Source organism: Zalophus californianus, chromosome 11 (genome assembly GCF_009762305.2).
Source record: "Zalophus californianus isolate mZalCal1 chromosome 11, mZalCal1.pri.v2, whole genome shotgun sequence".
In the NCBI taxonomy this organism is placed as follows: Eukaryota; Metazoa; Chordata; class Mammalia; order Carnivora; family Otariidae; genus Zalophus; species Zalophus californianus.
Window position 1 is genome coordinate 107933572 of NC_045605.1, and position 21946 is coordinate 107955517.

The 21946-nt window shown below is 55.5% G+C and overlaps 1 protein-coding gene across 6 annotated transcripts; it reads left to right on the forward strand.

The window, feature by feature from the left end:
- The first annotated feature begins 247 nt into the window (after positions 1-247).
- SYT12 (synaptotagmin 12) lies at positions 248-21946 on the forward strand. 6 transcript variants are annotated; one of them, XM_027580495.2, is made up of 9 exons: positions 248-298; positions 546-599; positions 7380-7436; positions 10940-11133; positions 13306-13698; positions 16398-16613; positions 17257-17377; positions 18274-18407; positions 19790-21946. In XM_027580495.2, exons 3-9 carry the CDS (start codon positions 7403-7405, stop codon positions 19961-19963), a joined length of 1266 nt encoding a protein of 421 aa, XP_027436296.1. In that variant the 5' UTR covers positions 248-298; positions 546-599; positions 7380-7402; the 3' UTR covers positions 19964-21946. The 6 variants fall into 6 exon arrangements, with proteins under 6 accessions (XP_027436296.1, XP_027436295.1, XP_027436298.1 ...); XM_027580494.2 differs by having other exon boundaries at positions 250-417; XM_027580497.2 differs by lacking the exon at positions 10940-11133 and having other exon boundaries at positions 250-417.

Here is a 21946-nt window from a genome sequence, read left to right on the forward strand (position 1 = left end):
CCTCATCCCAGATCCTCCAGGTCCTCCTGGAGGATGTCCCAGGTGCCCACGCCAGGTGGCATCTTCCCCCACACACCCCGGCCCCTCCTGATGCATGCGTGCCTCCCTGCCAGACTGCGAGGGTAGGGTGGGACCTTTCCCCTTGTTCCGGGAACATGGAAGATGGCCCACACCTGGCACTCTGCCTGGAGTCCAGCGGGGGCGTCATAAATAGCTCCTGAATGATTCATTCATCACTTTGGGAGAGAAAGCACGACCTCTAAGAGGTTAAGAGCATGGGCTTTGAAGTCACACAGACGTAGGTTCAAGTCTTGGCTCTGACCTTGGCTCTGTGACCTTGGGAAGGTCATTGCCCCTCTTTTAGGCTTGTTTCCTCATGTAAAAAAAAAAAAAATGGTGTGACCACGACCCCATTAGGTAACTGTAGGCATTAAGTGGGATGAGGTTGGCCTGCCTAAAAGCCCAGTTACGGTGGGAAGGGTAATTATCCGTTCAGAGAAGGGAAAACCTCCCGCTGTTCCACCTGTTTTCTCGCCGGTTTCTAGGAGGCGCGCAGTATCCGGCCCGTTTTACGGAAAAAGAAACTGAGGCCCAGAAAGGTAAGAGGATAACCCGGGGCGCTGCAGGCTAGGGCTAGAACCCGGGCCTGCCGACTGCGTCCAGTACTCCGCCTGCCTCTCAAAGCCATTGGAGAGCACATCCCCACCCCACCCCACGCTCGTCCCCCGACCTGGGAGTGAGGGGCTGGGCTCGGCCTCGGGCGACCCCCCGGGACTGCGGGGTGCTCTTGGGGATCTTGGGCTCAGACCCCGGAAGCGGCGCGTGGCTCCCGGGAGCGGAGAGAGCGCTCGGGGTTGTCACTTTAAATTAAAGAGGGAGCGGAAGGGGGGCGGGCGAGCGCGAGGGAGCGCGCGGCGGGCTCCTGGGAGCGTGCCCGGACTGCGGCGCAGCTCCCGTCTGCCGCCCCGGCCCGGCCGAGCCCCCCGCCCGCGCCGCGCTCCTCCGAGCCGGCCGCCGGGCGACACTGCAGGGGTGGCGTTGCCGGCGAAGGCCGGGCTTGGCGCCGGTGCGTGCGCGCTACAGGAGGCCGGCCGGGAGCCGGGAGTCGGGAGCCGGGAGCCGGGAGCCGGGAGCCGGGAGCCCGGAGCCCGAGCGGGAGCTGAGAGGCGGCCCCCTCCGCCGAGCCGGGGTGAGTAGCACCCGGCCGCCCCCGCGCACCACCGGGAGCCGGTCCCGCGCGGGGACGCACGTAGCGCCCCCTCCCAGCGCCGCGGACCCCGGCCTCCGCGCACCCTGCACACCCGCGCCGCGCTTGCACACGTACGCCGGGCACAGAGCACGCCGGGCTCCCTTGCCCGGCTCGGCCACTCCGCTCACTGCGCATCACATCGCGCCCCGCACGCCCGTCCCGCGTGTGCACACACGCGACTCCCCCGGCCGTTTACACGCCTCCCCGGCGCCCGCGCTACACGAGCGCCCCTTACTTTCACACTCAGCATCCTGACTGCCTCCACTGCCCCTGCCCCACCTCACACCCTCTCCCGACTCTCCCAGGTCAGCCCCCCACATTCGCGTCCCCATATACCCTGGGGGTTCCCGCGGCAGGGGTGCTGGGTCTTCAGGAAATGCTCCGATCCGGAGAGGCATGTCGCACCCCATCGCCGGGAGGCCCCGGGAGCTCGGGAGAGGATCCTCAGCCCCGTCCAGTGTCACTGGCCTTCGTGTGGGGCTTTCCGGGGGCTCCTGGGGACCTTTGATGCCGCTGCTCTTGTCGCGTCTCAGGGCCTCGGACTGTAGATTTGGGCTGATGAGAGGGTGGGAGTGGGGCCCAACATGGGGACCTGGAGCCAGGCCTGTGGGTGGAGGAGCCCAGAGCCAGCCATCCTGGTGACCCCTCTTCCAGGGCTGCATGACTGTGTGCCCCCCTCGTCCGTCAGTGAGGCCACCCCAGAGTGACTGGGAAACCTTCACCCAGGAATGTCAGCCCCTTCTCCAAGCTAGGGAGGGGGACAGGCTTGGAGAACAGTAGCAGTTGTGCTCCTTACTAGAAATGGAGAAACTGAGGCTCAGAGCAGACAGGAGTTCCAGCCAAGTTAGCCAGTCGGGAGAAAGGTCGAGACAAGTATCCAAGCCCCCTGCCTCCCCACTCTGAAATCCAGAACCTTCCCCTAGCTTGGGAGAGTGGAGGTTCCCAGTCTAGGGTTCAAGCTTGGGCTCTCCCTCTTGTTGGCTCTGGTGACGCCAGGCAAGTCATTTCCTGCACGTCAGTTTTCTTACCGGTACAATGGGCAGAGAAGCAGCCCCCTCGGAGGGTGGCAGGGAGGACTTGCTGAAATAAACCATGGCGAGGCCTTGGTACAGTGCCTGGCACATGGTGGGTGCCCAGTAAATGCCAGCCACCACCACCCTAGCCAGTCTGTCCTGCAGTTTCTGTGGGCTTTAGGGGGATGGGAGCAGGACGTGGTAATTTCTGGGGTGGGGGGAGCACTTGAAAAAGATTTCAGACCTAAAGATCCTAAAGAGGTCCACAGCCTGGGAGGTCGAGAACTGCCCTGTGCCCACATCCTAATCCTTCCTATTATCTGATGACCCGTGGGGGTTGGGGGGGGCAGGCAACACCTTGCTAGCCACAGATGTGATGGGGGAACACAGTGAGCAAGGAAATGGGGTGGGGGGAGCAGAGACACGTGGCCCCTTTCCCCTGAAGAGGCACAAAATTCCTCGAAAGCCATTCCTCTGACAAGCCCAGGAGGGGGTCTCGACCTCGACTGTCGTCAGATTCCAGTAAGACCAGTGACAATTCTTCCCACCCACCTCCACCCCCCGAAAGGCCTGGTCAGGAGGTGGCATGATGGCCAAGAGCCCAGGCCCAGATCCATCACACCTTGGCACCAATCCCAGGGTTGCTACTCAAATCTGTGTGACCTGAGGCCCCCACTTCCTCATCTTGAAAATGGGGACCCGTTTATCCAGTCAAGCATCGTGTCTGTACTGTGTGCCTCGTCCAATCTAGGCTCCGTGCTGAGCACTTAGCATAAATTATGTCTACTGCTTACAGTAGTCGGTAGTTATTGCCAGGTAGGTATGATTAAGCCTGGATTTGAACCTAGAGCGGTTTCCAGTGAGCAAGCCCCATGCAGTTTCGGGTTTCGGGGGTTGGGGCCAGAATGAATAGACTGAATGGGAAAGGGTGCCAGAGATGGGGACATGCATCTGAGGAGCTCGGGTGTGAGTTTGGGGCAGCTCTGGCCCAGCCGGGTTGAGCCCCGTTTCCTGTGTATCAGAAGCTCAGGGGAGCCCTGTCATAGGCTGCCCTGGCTTCCCGATGTGCCTTGTCAGCATCCTGTTGCGAGCCGAAGCCGCAGCCCCTCTGCCAGGCGGACCTCCAGGCTGGCGACGGGAGCCTGCCGAGGTTGCGGTCCATGAGATGGAGCCAGGGCGTTTCCAGGCCAGTGAGGAAAGCCTCTTACTGCTGAGCTCTGGCTCAGTCTCAGCTCCCTGCTTACTGGTTGGTTGACCTTGGGCAAATTCACTGCCCTTCTCTGAGCCTCATCTTCCTCCTCTGTGGACCGAGGTTCATAATAGGCTGTGCCCCATTGGGGTCTTGGGGGAGGTGATGCGGAAGTCACATGTGAAATCCGTGGGGGCTGTGGCTACTAATGGGGTAGGGCTGCAGGACCAGCTCTACCACTTCTGGCTGTGTGGCTTTGGGCAAATCACTGAACCTTTCTGGACCTCTCATAGCTCATCCGAAAGCCTGCTTACCCGGCTCATGAATGGAGATGCTTCCGGGGGCCCGGCAGGTTCTGGATTCCAAGTGAATGGAGGGAGGGGAGGGGCCTGAGGAATAAATACGCTGTCCGAAGGGGCGGAGCCTACTCAAAATTTGGCAATTTTGCAGGGGTGGAGGGAGACCAACCCACCTGCCCCCAGATCTTCTAACTTCTAAAGGGAAGCTGTAAATCCAGCTTTTTTTTTTTTTAGAAATCTATTTTTAATGGGAAATTTCCCAGTTTTTAAATGTTGGCAACTCCCTTTAATTGAAGACAAAAAAAATATCTGCAGGCTGGCAGTGCGGCCCACACGATTCTACTGCTCAAACTAGGGGTTAGTTTGGGGGCCTTTGGGACGATTGTCAGGCCCAGTAACCACAGCAGCTAATATTTACCAAGCCAGACTACCCTTACTTCTCATTCTACCCTCCTGGCACCCTGATAAGGCAGTCACAAGCCCCATTTTACAGATGGGATGACTGAGGCTCAGAGCTAGTGAGGGGGAAGCTCTGGGATTCAGAGCTTTGCTCAGGCTGCCCACCCCCTCCCCCACCCCAGTTTTCTCCTCCCTCCCTCGCTCCCTCCCTCCAGGTAGATGTGGCCTGGCTTCTGCCACCTCCCTGGGGACCACTGCAGAAACTTGGGGCTTGGGTGTGCCTAGAATCATTCACACTTTCACTGAAATTACAGCTCCTGGGGAAGGGGTCTTAGAATGAGGGGTGTGGGAAAAGTGGGCAGTGTGATAGTCTGGGGTCGGAGCTGGACCAGCCTCGGAGGGCTGGGGGCCCCTCAATGGCTCTAGGTCTGATAGAGCAGATACGGGGTTCTGTCCCATACCAGGTGGTACTTGCCACAGGGGTGTACCCAGCCTGCTGCTGGCATTGGCTATCCCCAGGCAGCCTCGCTCTGGAAGTCAGCTTGTGCCAAGGGAGCAGGAAAGAAAGCTGATGGCATTATTGGATTCCCAGCAAGGCAGAGGTGGGCTGGGACATGTGTGTTCACCTTAACATGTGTGTGTTGGTGTGTCCAGACCCTGTTCTCCTGGGAACTAGGGCCACCCTGGACTTGTCCACAGTGACCAGTTTGGCCTGCACATTCTTAGGAAAGTTTAGAAACCATATGCCTGTCTGCAGTAAGGCACGGAAGTTAGGAGTGTGGAGCCAGATGGCCCCGGTTGACTGGTTTCTTAGCTGTGTGGTCTGGGGCAAATGATTTTCCCTTCTGGCCTCAGGACTCTCCTCTGCAAACCAGAAATGGTAAGAGTATCTACCTCCTGTGGTGGTTAGAGGATTAAATGAGTTCATATATATGCAAAATGCTTAGAACCCTGTTCCCAGGAGTAAAGAGTGCTCAGCAAGGTTAACTGTCATCAAGATCGGCAGCCCAGGATCCCAGGAATGAGCTCCCCGTTCGAGTCAGCATCAGTTAAGCCTCCCTGGTTAATAACCTCCCTTCTATCACCATGAAAGACCCACATCTTACTGGATCATTAGCAGGGTAGCTGGGAGCAAGGAGCTGTCTGGGCACCTGAGAGAGCTTTGCCCCAGGGCTCTGTCCTGCCCCATTTCTTAAGGCCTCCTGCCCTGAGACTTCTGGCACTCCAGTATGTGCTGGATAACCCTGTCTGAACCGAAGCACCTGAACTTCTTGGCTCTAGAGCCATAGATTGGGGAGAACCCCAGGGTTCAGGAAAATGCTTACCCTCTGATTTGACCCCAGTCCCCAAGGGAACCCACAGGCTCCTTCCAGGGGTTGCAAACAGGCTAGCCAAGCCACAGCCCAGGAGCCTTTTCCTCTGTGGCTGGACAGTGTTTACATTTTTTGTGAATTGGTTACACCATTTAAAAATCAAGAAACTGCACATTAAAAAGTCCAGGTATCTGGCTTTTCTTTAGAAGGTAGGTAGGTAGAGAGAGAGAGATAAAATAAAATGCCAGGAGACTGGGGCTCCCAGCTGACTCAGTCAGTACAGCACGAAGCTCTTGATCTCAGGGTTGTAAGTTTGAGCCCCACGTTGGGTGTAGAGATTACCTGAAAATAAAATATTTTAAAAAAATAAAATAAAATCATATAAAGCCAGAAGATCCAGCAATGCTAGGTTGGCATTCCTGTGGGAACAGAAAAACAGTGGCCCTCGGGTGGGCAAGCAACACCCTGACCTGTTTGCAGCCACCTCTCTGGGGGCGGGGCTCTCCTATCCTCCCGTGCCCCTGGAGCTGAGGCCCATAGGGTTATCCCAGCCTCCCTTTTCCATTCCCTTAGCTCATGTCTGTGAGACAAATTTACTTCTCAGCAGCAGTAATAAAACTATGAGCAGTCGCCCAGGTTCAGGTAATGGCTTGTATGGCTCCCAGACCTTTCTAGAACAACTGAGTCAGACCTTCAGCATTCATAAAACTTGGAATTGGGGGGGTGGGGGTGGGGAGGAAACCATCCTGAGCAGTGAAAGGACTGACAATAGAATATTACAGAAATGCAGCCTTTCCTTTCCAATTGAAACAAAAGCTTTTGAAGTAAGGCTTAGCAAACACCCCAAGGGCCCACACTAATGAGTAGCAAAGAATCAAAGAATTGTTGCTGGTAGGAAGTTGGTTGGATGGAAATGAGGTAAGGGTGCCAGATTTAGCAAATAGAAATGCAGGATGCCCAGGAACTTTTGAGTTTCAGATAAACAATGAATAATTTTTTTTTGTAGTATAAATATGTCCCAGACAATATTTGGGATATACTTATACTACAAATGAATCAAATTCAAATGTCACTGGGCATCTTGTGTTTTACCTGGCAACCGGGAAATTAAGGTGGTCTTAGAGTGGTTGAAAAGAGCTTTAAACACCATTTTTTAAAAATGCCGTTTAACGGGTGCCTGGGTGGCTCAGTCGGTTAAGCGTTTGCCTTCAGCTCAGGTCATGATCCCAGGCTCCTGGAATTGAGCAGGGAGGCTGCTTCTCCCTCTGCCCCCTCCTCCCATCCCCCCCCCCGACTTGTGCGTGCGCTCTCTCGCTCTCTCTTTGAAAAATAAATAAATAAAATCCTTTTTTTTTTTTTTAATGCCCATTTAGGGCGCCTGGGTGGCTCAGATGGTTAAGCGTCTGCCTTTGGCTCAGGTCATGATCCCAGGGTTCTGGGATCGAGTCCCGCATCGGGCTCCCTGCTCCTTGGGAGCCTGCTTCTCCCTCTGCTTCTCTCTCTCTCTGTCTCTCATGAATAAATAAATAAAATCTTTAAAAAAAATGCCATTTAAAAGCCACCTACCTTGGGCTGAGCTCTCCTCACAAGTGAATGTGGGCTCCGGAAGGCCCATGGGCATCAGGAAGGTCAAGGCATAGGGTTGCGGTTGGTGGCCCTCCAAAGCCCCCTCTGCTGACTCTTTCTTTCGTTTTTTTTTTTTTTAAGATTTTATTTATATATTTTAGAGAGAGAGAGAGTGAGAAAGGGAGAGCCCAAGAGGGGGTAGGGTCAGAGGGAGAAGCAGACTCCCTGCTGAGCAGGGAGCCTGATGTGGGGCTCGATCCCGGGACTCTGGGATCATGACCTGAGCCGAAGACAGTCGCTTAACCAACTGAGCCACCCAGGCGCCCATGCTGACTCTCTTTCCCCTTCCAGGTCCAGCTGCTTCAGTGGGGATCATGGCCATGGATGTGGCTGAATACCACCTGAACGGTGAGTCCCAGCAGAAGCCTGTCATCTCACATGGCCCTCCCACCAGGCCTGGGCGGGGGGGGGGGGGGGGGTCAGTGGGATGCCAGCAATGGCCCTATTTTACCAGTAAGGAGAGGGACTTGCCCAAGGTCCCACAGTCTTGGGGACATGGGGCTAGGAACTGGCATGGCTTGGACAAGTGATGACACCTCTCTGGGCCTCCACTGACTCATCTGCAAAATGGGGGCAGTGAGGCTTCCCTCAAGGACTGCTGGGAAGATTCAGTGACCAAACTTACATAAAGTGCCAACTCAGGCCTTTGCCCGTGCCCTTCCCTTTGCCCAGAATCCTTCCCTGCCTCTGCCTGGCTAAGCCCTCGAGACTGGTGTGGAGGCCCCAGGGGCAGATCTAGTGCCAGACTGGCAGGCAGCGAATATCTCCTCAGTCCCTCGGCTTCTGGGGTCTCAGTGGTTAATCTACAATGAAGTGCTGGACCAGGGCCTGGCGAATAGTTGACAGTCAAGGAAGCTTTTATTACCTGCCACTCCACTGCCTCCTCCTCCTCATTTCTGGTCCCAGCGGAGACCTGGCTTCCCTTAGGAATTCTTCCCATACCACCCGAGGCTGGCAGTCAATAAAATGGATAAATAAATTTGCATTAATAGGCATCATTTTGCGTCACCTTCCTGGGGCTTTTCCTCTTCTGCCCCCCTTTTCTGCCAACCAGGAAGCTGGCTTCAGTCCCTCAGCCCCCCTGGGATCCTAACTCTCAGGGGAGCCTGGCTCTTGCCCATCGTCTGCGGGGACCTCAGACCTCAGTGCCCACCCGCTTGCCTGCCCCTGGGAACCACCCAGGCCCTGCTGAGAGCCCACCGAGTCGCATCCCGGCCGGAGCCCCCACATGTGCACCTCACTCTCCAGTTCACCAGGTCCATTCCCAGGCCATCCCTTATTCACCAGACTCCCAGGACTTTCCTGGCTCAGCAGGGCTTGCCTGGGGTCCTCTGTATATCACTCTTGTGGTTTCGGTTAGCCCACAAATTACATTCTGTCAACAGAGATCAGGAGAGCACAGAGTTTGCTCACAGCCCCTCCATCCTGATTTCTTGCTCCTCTCATCTGTCTCTGGTCCCACCCAGCCCTTGTCCATAGGCTGTGTGATTTTTACGTCAAAACTGTGTGGTTGGACCATGTCGTGGATTCATTTTTTTTCTCTTTTGACAATGCCCGAAAACGTCTTCCTGCTTTGCCACAGTGACATCCTAATGACCTCAATTCTCAAAGTCCAGTGATATTTGCCTCCCAAGTCAGCACGACCTGGCCCCAGTGACCCCGTCAGGCTGTTTGCAGATTTCTGATGTTATAAATACAGCCTCGATGACTCACACCAGATATGAAACTTCCTGGGATTTTTGCCCCCGCAAGATAAATTCCCCAGGGCGGGACCGTCTGCTTGGGGGTGGGGTGGGGTGTGGTCATGTCCATTCTCTGGATGGGGAGGCTCAAGCTCACGGTGTCAAGGTGGCAGCCAGGCTCTGCATTTCTTACCCCGTGGCCTTGGGCTGATGGCTGGGCATGCTCTCTAGCCTCTCGCAGCCTCAGCTGTCCTCCTCTAGCAGGTGGAGGTAGGGAGCTCATAGGATGCTGAGTGCTGGATAAATGCCAGGGCTACAGGCCGGGCCCTGCCCCGCTCCCGAATGTGATAGTGTTGTGGATTCTGGCTAGAGGTGGCTGGGCTCAAGAGAGCAGGGGCAGGCTGAGGTCTCCCACTGCCAGAGGGGCTGCCACTGCTGTGTGATCCCTTTGCAGCGTGGCTTCAGGGAAGGGGTGGCAAGGAGCTCCCCAGCCCCAAATGCCCCACTCCTTCTCTCCCACTGGACAGTCTGAACACTCCAGGCTTTTTACACCCTCTCCTCTTCTTGCCTGAAACTCCCAGTCCCTGGAGCCTTGGCCTGGCACATTTCTTGCTCTTCCTTCGTATCTCAGCTTAGATGTCTCTCCTCCAGGAAGCCCTCCTGGACTGTTCTCATCACTCTGTTTTATCTGTTTATTTGCCTATTCACCTCATCCCTAGACTGTGAGCTACTTAAGGACAGGGACTGGCCCTGGGGCTGACTCCCTCACCAGGGTGCTCGCATACAGTAGGTGTTCAACAGATGTTGCAGTGATACATCTCCACCCCTGAAGTGCCCTCTCACCTCTTTCCACCCTGCTACTTCGGAACTGTGCTGGGTCGAGGCTGGGTGGGGCAGAGGTGACTCCTGCTTGCTCTGAAGTCTGGCTGCCCAAGTTGGAATCCCAGGACCACCCCTTCCTGGCTCTGTGACCTTGAGCAAGTTCTTTATCCTTTGTGCACCTCAGTTTCCTCATTTGAACTGAGTATAGAGGCAGCACTGAGAATGGTCTAGAGAATTATATTTGCCAACAGAAGGTCACTTCTGCTAGGTGAGAGCTCACCCAACACAGGTGAGGGGGCGGTTAATTACTATGTCTGGGGACAGTGAGGCTCAGATAGGGAAAGTTCTTTACTTATCAGTGGAGAGAGAGCATTTGAGCATCTGGATTATGTGCCCAAGCCTGGCACTGCCAAAAAGCTACCTCTCACTTCTGGCTGAGACTTTTTTTTTTTTTTGGTAGTAGCTTTATTGAGATAAAATTCACATACCATACAATTTACCCGCTTAAGGAATACAATTCAGTGGATTTAACCTATTTTGTACCCATCAACACTTTTAACTTTAAGAATACATTCATCATCCTCCAGAGCAGCCCTGTATTCTGCATTGCCTCCTTATCCCCCCAGACACAATCACTAATCAACTTTACGTCTGTATGGATTTGCCTATTCTAAATGTTTCATATAAATAGAATCGTACAACATGTGTTTTTTTTTTTTTTGTGACTAGCTTCTTTCACTTAGCATAATGTTTTCAAGGCTCATCTACGTTACAACATGTACCAGTACATTTATGTTGCCAAATTATATTCCATTGTATAGATGGACTCCATTTTATTTATCCATCTATCAGTTGATGGACATTGGGCTGTTCTAGATAAGGTTGAGGCAAAAACGGGGTCATTTCTTTTTCTCCCCAAACCCCTTCCCTCTCCCCCCAGACCTCAAAAGGCTGCTTTGATCATCTGGAAGTAAGAGGTCTTTGGAAGGCTATAAGGTCAGAGAACTCAAAAATGGGAAGCATTTGTTCAAAGCCTAGGGAATGTTTAACCATTGTTCACAACTCTTCATCTGATCTAGCCAAGTGTCCCCACCACCATTCTATTCCGGTAGAAATGCATGCTTTTGTAAAAAAGGGGATAGAAGCAGAAATCACAGAGTACATATGTCTTATTCAACCCTGGATCCCCTAGCACCTAGCATGGAGCCTGGCACATAGTAGCCACTCAGGAAATATTTGTTCAGTGAATAAAGAAGTCAGTGCTGAACTACCTGCTCCTTGGGTGGGAGTCTATAACCACTGGGAGACCCCAGAGCCTACTAATGAGAGGCTGCCCTTGCCTTGCAGTCATCAAGAGCCCCCCTGGCTGGGAGGTGGGTGTCTACACTGCTGGGGCCCTGGCACTGCTGGGAATTGCAGCGGTGAGCCTGTGGAAGCTCTGGACATCAGGGAGCTTCCCCAGCCCCTCCCCGTTCCCAAACTACGACTACAGGTACCTTCAGCAGAAGTACGGGGAGACCTACGCAGAGGCCAAGCAGAAGGTGAGGTTTCCGCTCTCTCAAGATGGCCTCCCCTCCCTCCCCATTCCCTTGTTCTCTCCTGGCTAACTTCCTCCTGTGAACAGGGACCCTTGTCCCCCTCCGTGTCTCCACCATAGCCCAGTGCTGCAAAATCGGGATACTTGGTGAGGGAATGAATGTTTTCAATTTTAAAAACCATCCTGTGAAAAAAACAGGAAAATACAAATAAGAAAAACCTCTCCCCACGTGCCACCACCCAGAGGCAAATAACTGTGAATTGTATTTTAACTACTAACATTTTGATTTCTTTCTTTCCAGTACTTTTAATCTACCTGCCAGTCTTTTTTTCCGTGCATAGTTTTTTTTATGACGGGTGTCAATTCTACATAGAATTTTATACCCTGCTCTTTTTAACTCACAGCTAAAGCATTTTCCCATATTGTTGAGCCCCCATCATAAAACATCATTTGTTTAAAGATTTATTCATTTACTTTAGAGAGAGAGAGAGAGAAAGCAGGGGGGAGGGGCAGAGGGAGAGAGAGTCTTAAGTAGACTCTGCATGACCCTGAGATCATGATGTGAGCTGAAACCAAGAATCGGATGCTTAACCGACTGAGCCACCCAGGGGCCCCATAAACATCATTTTAATGGCTGTGTTGGATTCCTTTTTATGTACGTGCCATGATTTACTAAGTGCCATTATAAATAATGCAGTGAATGTTTTATATGTAAAACTTTGTCTTCATTTGGGATTATGTACTTTGAGTGGATGCCCAGGTGTAGGCTACTGTGTCAGGGCGTACAAACATTTTTAGGGCTCTTGAAATATATTGCTGAATGTTTCATCATTAGACACTTGGCAGAGAATTTTTCTAACATCATGTAGAGTTCCAGAGAGCACAGCCAGAATCTGTTATTGGATAGGGACCCCACATGCTCATTTGTTTGGGGTGTGAGGGGACTATCTCCCATTCTGTGGAGGGGGACAGTACATTGGCACAACTTTTCCAAAGAGCATTTTGGCAACATGTGTCAACAACTTTCAAAAGGACCAGGTCCTCTGAGCTAGGATTTTAAGAAAGCTATTTGATCCTGCATTATTTATACTTGTGAAAAATAAGAAACAACATAAATGTACAACAGTAGGGGGATAGTAAAGTAAATTACAGCTATCTATTCAATGACAGATTGGGGGCCCATTAAAAATTATGGTAATGAAGACTATGCAGCAGCATAGGAGATGCTTAATGGTACAAAGGCTTTTTTTTTTTAAAAGATTTTTATTTATTCATTCATGAGACACACACAGAGAGAGAGAGAGAGAGAGAGGGAGAGGGGGGCAGAGGGAGAAGCAGGCTCCCAAGGAGCAGGGAGCCCGATGTGGGACTCGATCCCAGGAGTCTGGGATCGTGACCTGAGCCGAAGGCAGATGCTTAGCCATCTGAGCCACCCAGGCGCCCGGTACAAAGGCTTTTGTTTTCTCAAATCCCAGGGTCAGTTTAGGGAAAAGAAAATTTTGAATATTAGGGCAAGTGTTATCCAACATGGAAGACTTCTCCTTTTGTAAATGTTTTGGTAAACATCCTTTGAGGCTGCTCGATCGTCTGTTGAATAGCTCTACTCTAGGATTCTTACCCATTCCCCTTTCACTGAAGCCTTAGATTGCTACTTTCCCTTTTTATAAACATCACTGCAGTGAACATCTTTATGTATGGAACTCAGTCCACATCACTAAACATTTTGAGAAAAAGCTTTCTTCCCTCGTGGTTAGGGAAAGAAAACCGAGAGACACAAAATAGCACTAAACAAGGACCTTCCTGGGGCGCCTGGGTGGCTCAGTCAGTTGAGCATTGGACTCTTGGTTTTGGCCCAGGTCCTGATCCCATGGGTTGTGAGATCGAGGCCCACACTGGGCTCCACGCTCAGTGGGAGTCTGCTTGGATGTTCTCTCCCTCTGCTCCTCCCCTTGCTTGTACTCTTCTCTCTCTCTCTCTCTCTCCCCCCCGCTCCTTCTCCCCCCCAAGATAAATAAATAAAGCCTTCAAAAAAACAAACAAGAAAACAAGGACCTTCCTGACTAAGGCATGCGTTATTTCTGCAAAAGGAGAACTAGAGGTGCCTCGAATGAACCGGGCTCACAAGACCATGCCTATTGCATTGTGATGCTCCCGTGTTCCTTTTTCTCACCCCCAGAGAGTGCCTGCTTGGAATGCCCAGCGGGCCAGCACTCAGGGACCACCCAGTCGCAAAGGCAGCCTCAGCATTGAGGACACCTTTGAGAGCATCAGTGAGCTGGGGCCCCTGGAGCTGATGGGCCGGGAGCTGGACCTGGCCCCCTACGGGACCCTCCGCAAGTCCCAGTCGGCGGACTCCCTGAACTCCATCTCCTCCGTGAGCAACACCTTCGGGCAGGACTTCACGCTGGGCCAGGTGGAGGTGAGCATGGACTACGATGCGGCCTCCCACACCCTCCACGTGGCGGTGCTGCAGGGCAAGGACCTCCTGGAGCGGGAAGAAGCCGGCTTCGAGTCCTGCTTCATGCGCGTCAGCCTGCTGCCCGATGAGCAGATCGTGGGCATCTCCCGGGTAAGTGGGGGCCGGGGCAGCGGTGTGCTCTGGGCCCCCGGGAGTCCTCCCCAGGCAGGCGGGTCTGCAGGGCCAGGCCGGATGTGAGGAGGGTGCCGCAGGGCAGCTTTGGATGCTAATCCCAGAGCTGAAGGTGCCACTAACCTGAGGACTCACACCATGCGCAGTTCTCGGCAAAGCTACCACATGAGCCCAGTGTGTGGTAATTGTCCATTTCCACACCTGTCCCCTGGGTCAGCTTAGGGTCCTGGCAGGAAAGGGATGACATGTTCAAGTTGGCTAATTTGGGGAGAGCTTAATAACAGAACTGTTAACAGTGGTGTGGGCGAGGGGGACCTGGGTGGCTGAGTTGGTTAAGCATCCGACTTTTGATTTGGGTTCAGGTCATGATCTTGGGGTCGTGGGATCGAGCCCATGTCGCGCTCCTCACTCAGTGGGCAGTCTGCTTGAGATTCTGTCTCTCCCTCTCCCTCTGCTCCTCCTCCCCCCTCTCTCTCTTCCCCTGCCCCCGCTCTCTAAAATAAATAAATAAATCTTAAGAAAAACAAACAGTGGCATGGGTGGGTGTAGGGTGATGTGAGAGATGGAGTGGACCATTGTCTGAGGGATAAGGGGAAGGGGGGGCTCCTGGACCCAAAAGGAGAGAGGCAGGCGTGTGGAGGGGCCACCCTGATAGGCGCTGTGTCCTTCGGTCAAGGGACAGGACATGGTCAGACCACAGCAGTACTGCAGAGAAGGACCTAGGGAATAAGCCCTCCGAGCTCCCTCTGACCTCTGGTTTCCCTTGAGTGACCCCTACTTTCTGATCCCACCAGAAGCCAGAGGCCAAAGGAGCCTGTTGCTCAACCAATAGAGGCCAGTTCCTGGGGTGGAGAGCAGGGTGGGGAGGGCGATGGGAGACGCCCAGCCCTCCTTACTCCTGGATGGTCAACGGGTGACCACGGCCCAGTACATGTGGGGCCCAAGAGAAGCAGTCCAGTGGGTGGTGAAGAGCAGGACGCTAAAACCTCACTCTCTGGGTTCCAACAGCAGTTTCCCACTTCCTAGCAGCATGACCTTGGATAAGTCACGTAAGCTCTCTGTGACACGGTTTCCCCATCTGTCAAATGGGCGCCATAATCGTTGAGGAAGGGATGTGTTAATATATGCAAAGAACTCAGCCCAGTCCCTGGTAAGCGTTCAAAAGATTGTATCTCAGGGCCATGAGGTGTCACTGTTGAGCCTAGATCCACGCTGCCAATGGCCTGGACTGCCTAGAAGATCTTGAGGGGTTCCGGACACCTTCCTTGAAGAGGGACATTGGCAGACAGGGACCACCACAGCCTGATGTGTGCTGAGAACCTGGTTCACAGAGCCCATACATCCGTGATTCTCTCATTCGCCCCAGTGGGATGGACCGAGGGCATCTTACAGATGAGGAGGTTCAAGAGAGTGCTTTGCCCAACACAACGCCAGCAAGTGAGCAGGAGATCCAGGACTTGGCCCTGGAGTTCCCATTTTCCTCCCGCCATGTGCTCATAAAGCACAACACACAGGGAATGGATGGTCAGGGAACCTGAGCCCCTGTGGGCAAGGGACAGCAGAGTGGCCCATTTGGCCGGAGAAGGGAGATCATGAAGAGCCTGAATGCCAAGGTCAAGATTACGGGGTGGACTTTATTCCACAGGGGAAGGAGCCCTTGAAGATCCTCAAGCAGGGAACTGGATGTGGAACGTGACTCCCAGGGAGTGGTGGCAGAGGAGCCTTCCCACAACCCAGGCAGTGACCAAAGAGCGTGCTTCAGTGCGCTCAGAGGTGTTGGTGGATTTATTCCCAAGAAGGCAGGCTTCTTAGCATCGTAGCCCAGTCATTCCCAGTAGGTAGGTGGCTGCCCCCAGGCTGGGCAACCCCCCAGCTTCAGGCACGGTGCCAGGAATGAGAGCTCCTCTCTAAATATTGCCAGGCAGTGACTAAGGCAGCCCCCAGTGGAAGGGGGAGCTGTGCCCGCCAGGGCACCTTCCCAGGGGGCCTGCCCACGGCTTCCTGGGAGGAGGCCAAAGGCGCCCACCAGGCAGGACTGGACTTGGAAGCAGAGTCTGCCCAGCCTCGCCTCGTCACTCCATCCGTCCATCCATCCCACAACATTCAGACCATCCTGGGCCAGGCTCTGCGGAGGCTGGGACATCAGCAGCTCCCAACTCCATGATTATCTGTACTTACTGCACGCCTGGCCCACAGCTGGACCTGAACTCGTGCAAGAAAGAGGAAACCGGCCCAACCAGGACATCACAAGGGTTCTGTGGAGCCATGGGCACTGAGGCTGGGAATTAGTTGGTGTCAGATTATGGAAGCTTCAAATGCCACACTACCAGATTGGCCACCACGGAGAGGAAGACGGGGGCTTTTAAATCCCCAGGGCTGGGGTCCCTGACTAGCTCAGTCGGTAGAGCACACGACTCTTAATCTCAGGGTCGTGAGTTCAAGCCCCCTGGTGGGCATAGAGCCTACTTAAAATAAATAAATAAATAAATAATTTTAAAGAAGTTCTCAGGGCTGAGCCACCAAAGGCAGAATTCGCATTGAGGTTGTGGGGCAGCAGAGCCAGGACTCGAGCCCAGGCCTCTGGACTCTCTGCCCAGTGCTCTCTCCCCACCATAGGCCCCTGGCTGCCACCACCTCCCCAGAGTTGGAGCTCCCTCCATGTCCCTTTCTCTCTACAGATCCAGAGGAATGCCTATTCCATCTTCTTCGATGAGAAGTTCTCCATCCCCCTGGACCCTGCCGCCCTGGAGGAGAAGAGCCTGCGGTTTTCTGTGTTTGGCATCGATGAGGATGAGCGGAATGTCAGCACGGGGGTGGTGGAGCTGAAGCTCTCTGTGCTCGACCTCCCGCTGCAGCCCTTCAGCGGCTGGCTCTACTTACAGGACCAGAACAAGGTCAGTGAAGAGAGGGTCACACACACCTCTCGCAGAGGGGGGACCCCACTGTCCACAACAGCCCAAACCCCGGCATCTTTAGGAAATGAGAGAAAGAGGCCTGAGCCGCGTTCGAGGAAACTCTGTTTACCGCATGAAACAAAGATGCTCTGACCACTGTTTACTGCTCTTCTGCTCCAACCACCAAACCTTCAGAAGCTCTACTTCTAGAAGGTTTCTGCTGGGAGGCGCTCTGGCACTAAGGGGAGTTATTCCAGACAGAGGCCGAGCTGAAGTTGACCTTTATAAGTGTAGGCATGCTTGGGGAACATCACTGCTATTTAAGCAAACGATCTACCAGTCCCAGTCCAGTGGGACCTCTGTGTGCTACTACACAGAATGTTTTCCCTGGACTGGAAGGACGGACCCTAACTGCGTTTGGTGGCCACATTTGACAGGCCACCTCTGGCCCTCCTTCCAAGGCAGGACCCACACCCCGGTAGGAGGGAGAGATGACACACCCCTCATGGAATGGGGGATTGGGGTCCCTTTCTCAATCCCACCGGTCCGGTGCCTGGTAGAAAGGCAAGAGCAACAACTTCCCAGTGCAGAAGGAAGCTTCTGCCTTTCCCTCGACCCCTTAAGTCACTCACGTGTCCTCCAGGCTGCGGACGCTGTGGGCGAGATCTTGCTGTCCCTCAGCTACCTCCCGACGGCTGAGCGCCTCACGGTGGTGGTGGTGAAAGCCAAGAATCTCCTCTGGACCAATGACAAGACCACAGCAGGTAAGGCCCCGCTGGCTCCCTGGCTCTTCCATGTGGGCTGCCAGGTGCGGTGGCCCAGCTGCTAAGCCAGGGACACCTGGGAGCATCAGCAGGTGTGGTGCGTGGTGCCAGGCCCCTCCACCCCCGGTCTTGGCTGAGCTCAGGAGCTGTGCACAGTGGGGAAATCAGTCTAGCTGGGGAAAGTTGAGAGCAGCCGAGGGTGGCAGGGAACACCCACGAGGGACAGACTGGAGTCTGCGAGCAGGAGGCTGGGGCACTAGGAAGAAACCAAGGTGGACACCTGCTCCCCAGAACTAGAATTCATGGTGGAGGCTCGATTCCCAGGAGTTGGACTGCATCCCAGATCCCAGGACCCCCAGGATGGTGTGGGTACCGGGCAGGACCTGATGCCCCCAGCCTGCAAGAACGGAACTGAAAACAGAGGGCTGGGGGGGAGCCCGACCTGCTGGGAGCCAGGGGGGATCCAGGGTCCAGGCGGGTACAGCAAAGACACCCAGTGGGCGGAGGGTGACAAGTCGAGAGCGACTTGTCATTTCAGAGTCAGGCTCCACTGAGCGGGCGCAGGGTGACTCAGGGCTGACGTCTTTGCTCATTATAGAATGAGAAGTGGTGGGTCTGCCGACTCTGCTGAGCGCCATGCGCAGGGAGCATGTGTGGGGGCCGGGAGACGGGCTGCCTGAGCCCAAAGCCCCGCTCTTCTCCTGACTCGTGCGTGAGCCTCAGTTTTCTCATCTGTAAAATAGGAAAGAAATAGAGGCCCAACGGCCGGACGGCAGGAGATGGTGGCGGCAGTGAAGGTTTGGGGCATGTGGAGCCAGCGGGCCACCAGGGCTGGGCAGGCCTATGCCAAGGGAGTGTGGCCCTGGTCCTGACCCCCACCTCTCACTCGCCCACAGACCCCTTCGTCAAGGTGTACCTGCTTCAGGATGGGCGGAAGATGAGCAAAAAGAAGACGGCTGTGAAGAGGGATGACCCCAACCCGGTGTTCAACGAAGCCATGATCTTCTCGGTGCCAGCCATCGTGCTCCAGGTGAGGGGGGCACGGCTCAGCCGTGGGGGGCCCTGGGGGCCACTCCAGCTCTCCGGCCTCACGTCTCAGGGCTCCCCCCCTGGCGATGATTTGCCTCAAGCCCTCACCTTTCTAGTGGAGAGGTATTTATGGAGGACCCAGTAGGTACCAGCCCTCTATGGTGAGTGCTGGGGACACAGGCGCTGCTTCCTTGGTTCTCACAAGGGACAGGCAGAAAGTCCCCAGACAGTCCTAATCCACTAGGAGCATGCCAGACTTTGGCGGTCAGGGGAGGCTTTGGCAGGAGGGGTGAGCTAAGCCAAGATCTGGGGGGAGACGGTTCCCGGTAGGAGCTACAAAGGCCTGGAGATGAGCCAGGGCTAACCCAAGCGCCCACAGTTCTGGCCGTAAATCTCTGGAGACGCTACCTGCAGAGGCCCTGCTGAACCCCCCACACTGCTGTGGCTTTCAGAAGGTCACGTGCTCCAGGGCGACCGCCGCGCCCCCCCCCCCCCCACCTCCCCGGCACATATACCACAGACCAAGCCTGGGGGTTTACAGAGGATATGGCCTGTGCCACACTAGTGGCCCTGCTGGCATGCCTCAGAGGATGGGGAGCTTACCACCTCGCCTCACTACCTCCTTCCGTCCTTGGGCATTCCTGACAGTGAGAACGTCCTTTTGTGCCTTGAGCCAAATCCTGCCCCTTAATCATGGGGCTGTACAGAACGCACCTGCTCTGACACCCCATCTGAATTTGAAAGCCCAGGGCTCTGCCTCCCTCCGAGAGCTCCCCATCCAGGCAGACGTCCCAGCATCTCTGGTTGGCGCTGGGTGTCACCTTGTCCTCCACCCTCATGGGACAGACTGTCCACCTGTCCCGTTCTTCCCCCAGGTGGCCGCAGTGTTACTACCCAGCCTCCAGGAGTGGGAGACCTCCTGGGACCAGGGGGAAGGTGGGGGAGGAGGAGGCAGGGAGGTCAGGCTGGGTTTCAGTTTCAGCTCAACCACTTTGATCTCTGGCACATTCTTTGCCTTCCTCAGCTATGAGCCCAACACGGGATTATATTAGGAATAATGAGACATCTAAAATACTCCGTGCGCAGGCTGTTCTGAGCACTTGACACATTTTAACCTACTTTGTTCCCAGAACAGGTAGGAGCTAATATTATTACCATTTCACAGATGGTAGGAAGAGCCCAAGTCACTGCCCAAGGTCACATAGCAGGGCAAGCGGTGAGGCCAGCATTTGAGCCTGGCAGTCAGCACTACCTCTGTGTAGGGAGGCAGCAGCAGAAGCCTGGGGGCTAAGCAGATCAGGGGTAAGGATTCAGAGAGCCACACCTGGCCCCCCGCTGGGACCTGGCACCCGGTCCCCAGCACCCATGTCACTTCCTCCCCAGGACCTATCTCTCCGTGTGACGGTGGCTGAGAGCAGCAGTGACGGCCGAGGGGACAACGTGGGCCATGTCATTATTGGGCCTTCGGCCAGCGGCATGGGCACCACACACTGGAACCAGATGCTGGCCACGCTGCGCAGACCCGTGTCCATGTGGCACCCCGTCCGGCGAAACTAGCAGCCAGCAAAACGGGCCGGGGTGGGCACCGAGCTGCCCGGGGCCTGGCCCACGCTCAGCTCCGAAGCCCCTCCCTTGTCCAGCGGGAGCCATGAATGCTGGGGTCCGCCACTGGAGCCCCCATGAGCCATCTTGGTCCTTCTGTCCAGACTGCAGTGGAGGAGTGGGCCTGGCCAGGTGTCTGGGGACCCAGGGTTTTCTCCCATGGAGGGCCAGCTGGAACTGGGCCACGACCCAGGAAAGGCAGCCTGGCACTGGCCCATCGTGCTCCCATTTTGAGATCCCCAACCGGCCTGTCCCTCGGCCTGGGGCGTTGGGGCTTAGTCTCTCAGGGCTCTCCATGCCCCACCCCTGCTGGGAGGCCAGGGCTAAGCTGGGTCATGTACGGGAAACGCGTGAGTCTTGGGGGCCAGATGCTGTGCTAGACACCAGCAGACATGACATAAAGAGGACACGGCCCTTAGGATGGCCGGAAGACAAGACCCCCCTGCACTGGGGATCCGCTCAGTGCTGGATGTGGCCGTGGCAGAGCTCTGGGGGCTGCAGGGACAAGATGGGAGCCGTGCCCTGAGGGGCAGGAGAGGAACTGAGTGTCGCAGGCAGGCAGCCAGCCCAAGCAAGGCCGGCATGAACTTCCCCGTCACAATCTGTCCTCAGCCTCTGGGCAGGAGAAGTGACCAGGAGACCAGGCCAAGCAGAGGCCTGCAGGAGGACGCTGGCTCTGGAGTCACGCGCTATGAAATCCACTCCCTTGATCCATAATCCTTGCAAGGCCCAGAGGTCCTTGTGTTCGGTCCCAACTGAATTAGGCATTGGCTCCATACCTCCAGGCCAGGCCCTATTGGGAAGAAAGATGACTCAGCCTGGGGGTAGCTGGTGGGCAGCAGGGCAGGCAGAATAGACTGCAGGGGGTCCGTGGGAGAGGCCTTTGTGGGCCTTGGAGGAAAGGGGCGGCCTGAGCAGGGACAGTGAGGGGAAGTCGAGGGGCATCCGGATTGAGAGCAGTGGGCTGTGGGTGGGGAGGAGGTTTGAATGCCAGACTGGGAAGGAGGTGGCACCCGGTGTCCTAGGTCAAGTTCTAGAAGCGGATCCTGAGACTCTCAGGCAAGGGGTTGGTTGGGAGGGGAGCAGGGAGCCTTCCTCCCTCTGGAGAAGACTGGAGGGCAGAGAGGGAAGCCATGAGCAGGGGCAGAAGCTAAGCATGTTATGGCTTCCGGAGTGTCTAGCTCTAGCCTGATGGCCTGAGGACCTCTGTTGCGTGACTGGCCCCCCCCCCGAGGGGTCCTGCCGAGAAGCAAAGGGGCTGGGCTCTTTTGCCCCCACAGGGCTTTGGCTACCACCCCACCCCAGCTGGGGAAGAGCGTGCATACTTTCCAGCTGTCACTGGCTGAGGCAACCCCCATCCACCAGAGGCGGCCCCAGAGAAGCAGGCAGCTGAGGGGTGGGTGCCCCTGCCAGTTCGGAGGGATGGGGTGGGGAGGGTGGTGTGTGGCGGCATCTGCTCCCTGGGGCCAGCCACAGGTCAGGGCAGGGCTCTCAGGCTGGCTGCCTCTGGCCCTGGTGAGCTATGGAGACCCAGGCCCAACCCAGTCGCCCCCTCCCCACAGTGCTGCTGGGAGAGCCCAGGGTGGTCATGGGACCGGAGGCAGAACTTTGGCCCTCCCCACCTGACACGGCTGTGGCCCAGCCCTGTGGCCGGCACCAGGAGGTCTGCATGGGGTCCAGGGGCACAGCTGGTTAGCCTCTGCGGCCGGGGAGACCCAGACTGTTCCTGCCCCAGTGGCTAAGCAGCACAGGCAGGCCATTTACACCCACCTTCCCTTCCCCCCCTTTCCCCCCCTCTAACTGCATGAAATGTGGGCTGTGTACCTGGGATGGGCATGGTGGGGGCCGAGTCTGCTGACTGGAATGATTCTAGAACCAAAATAAAGCTGGGGCAGGAAGGAGGGGGCTTCCGGGGAGCCTGGCTCAGCCCCAAGTCAC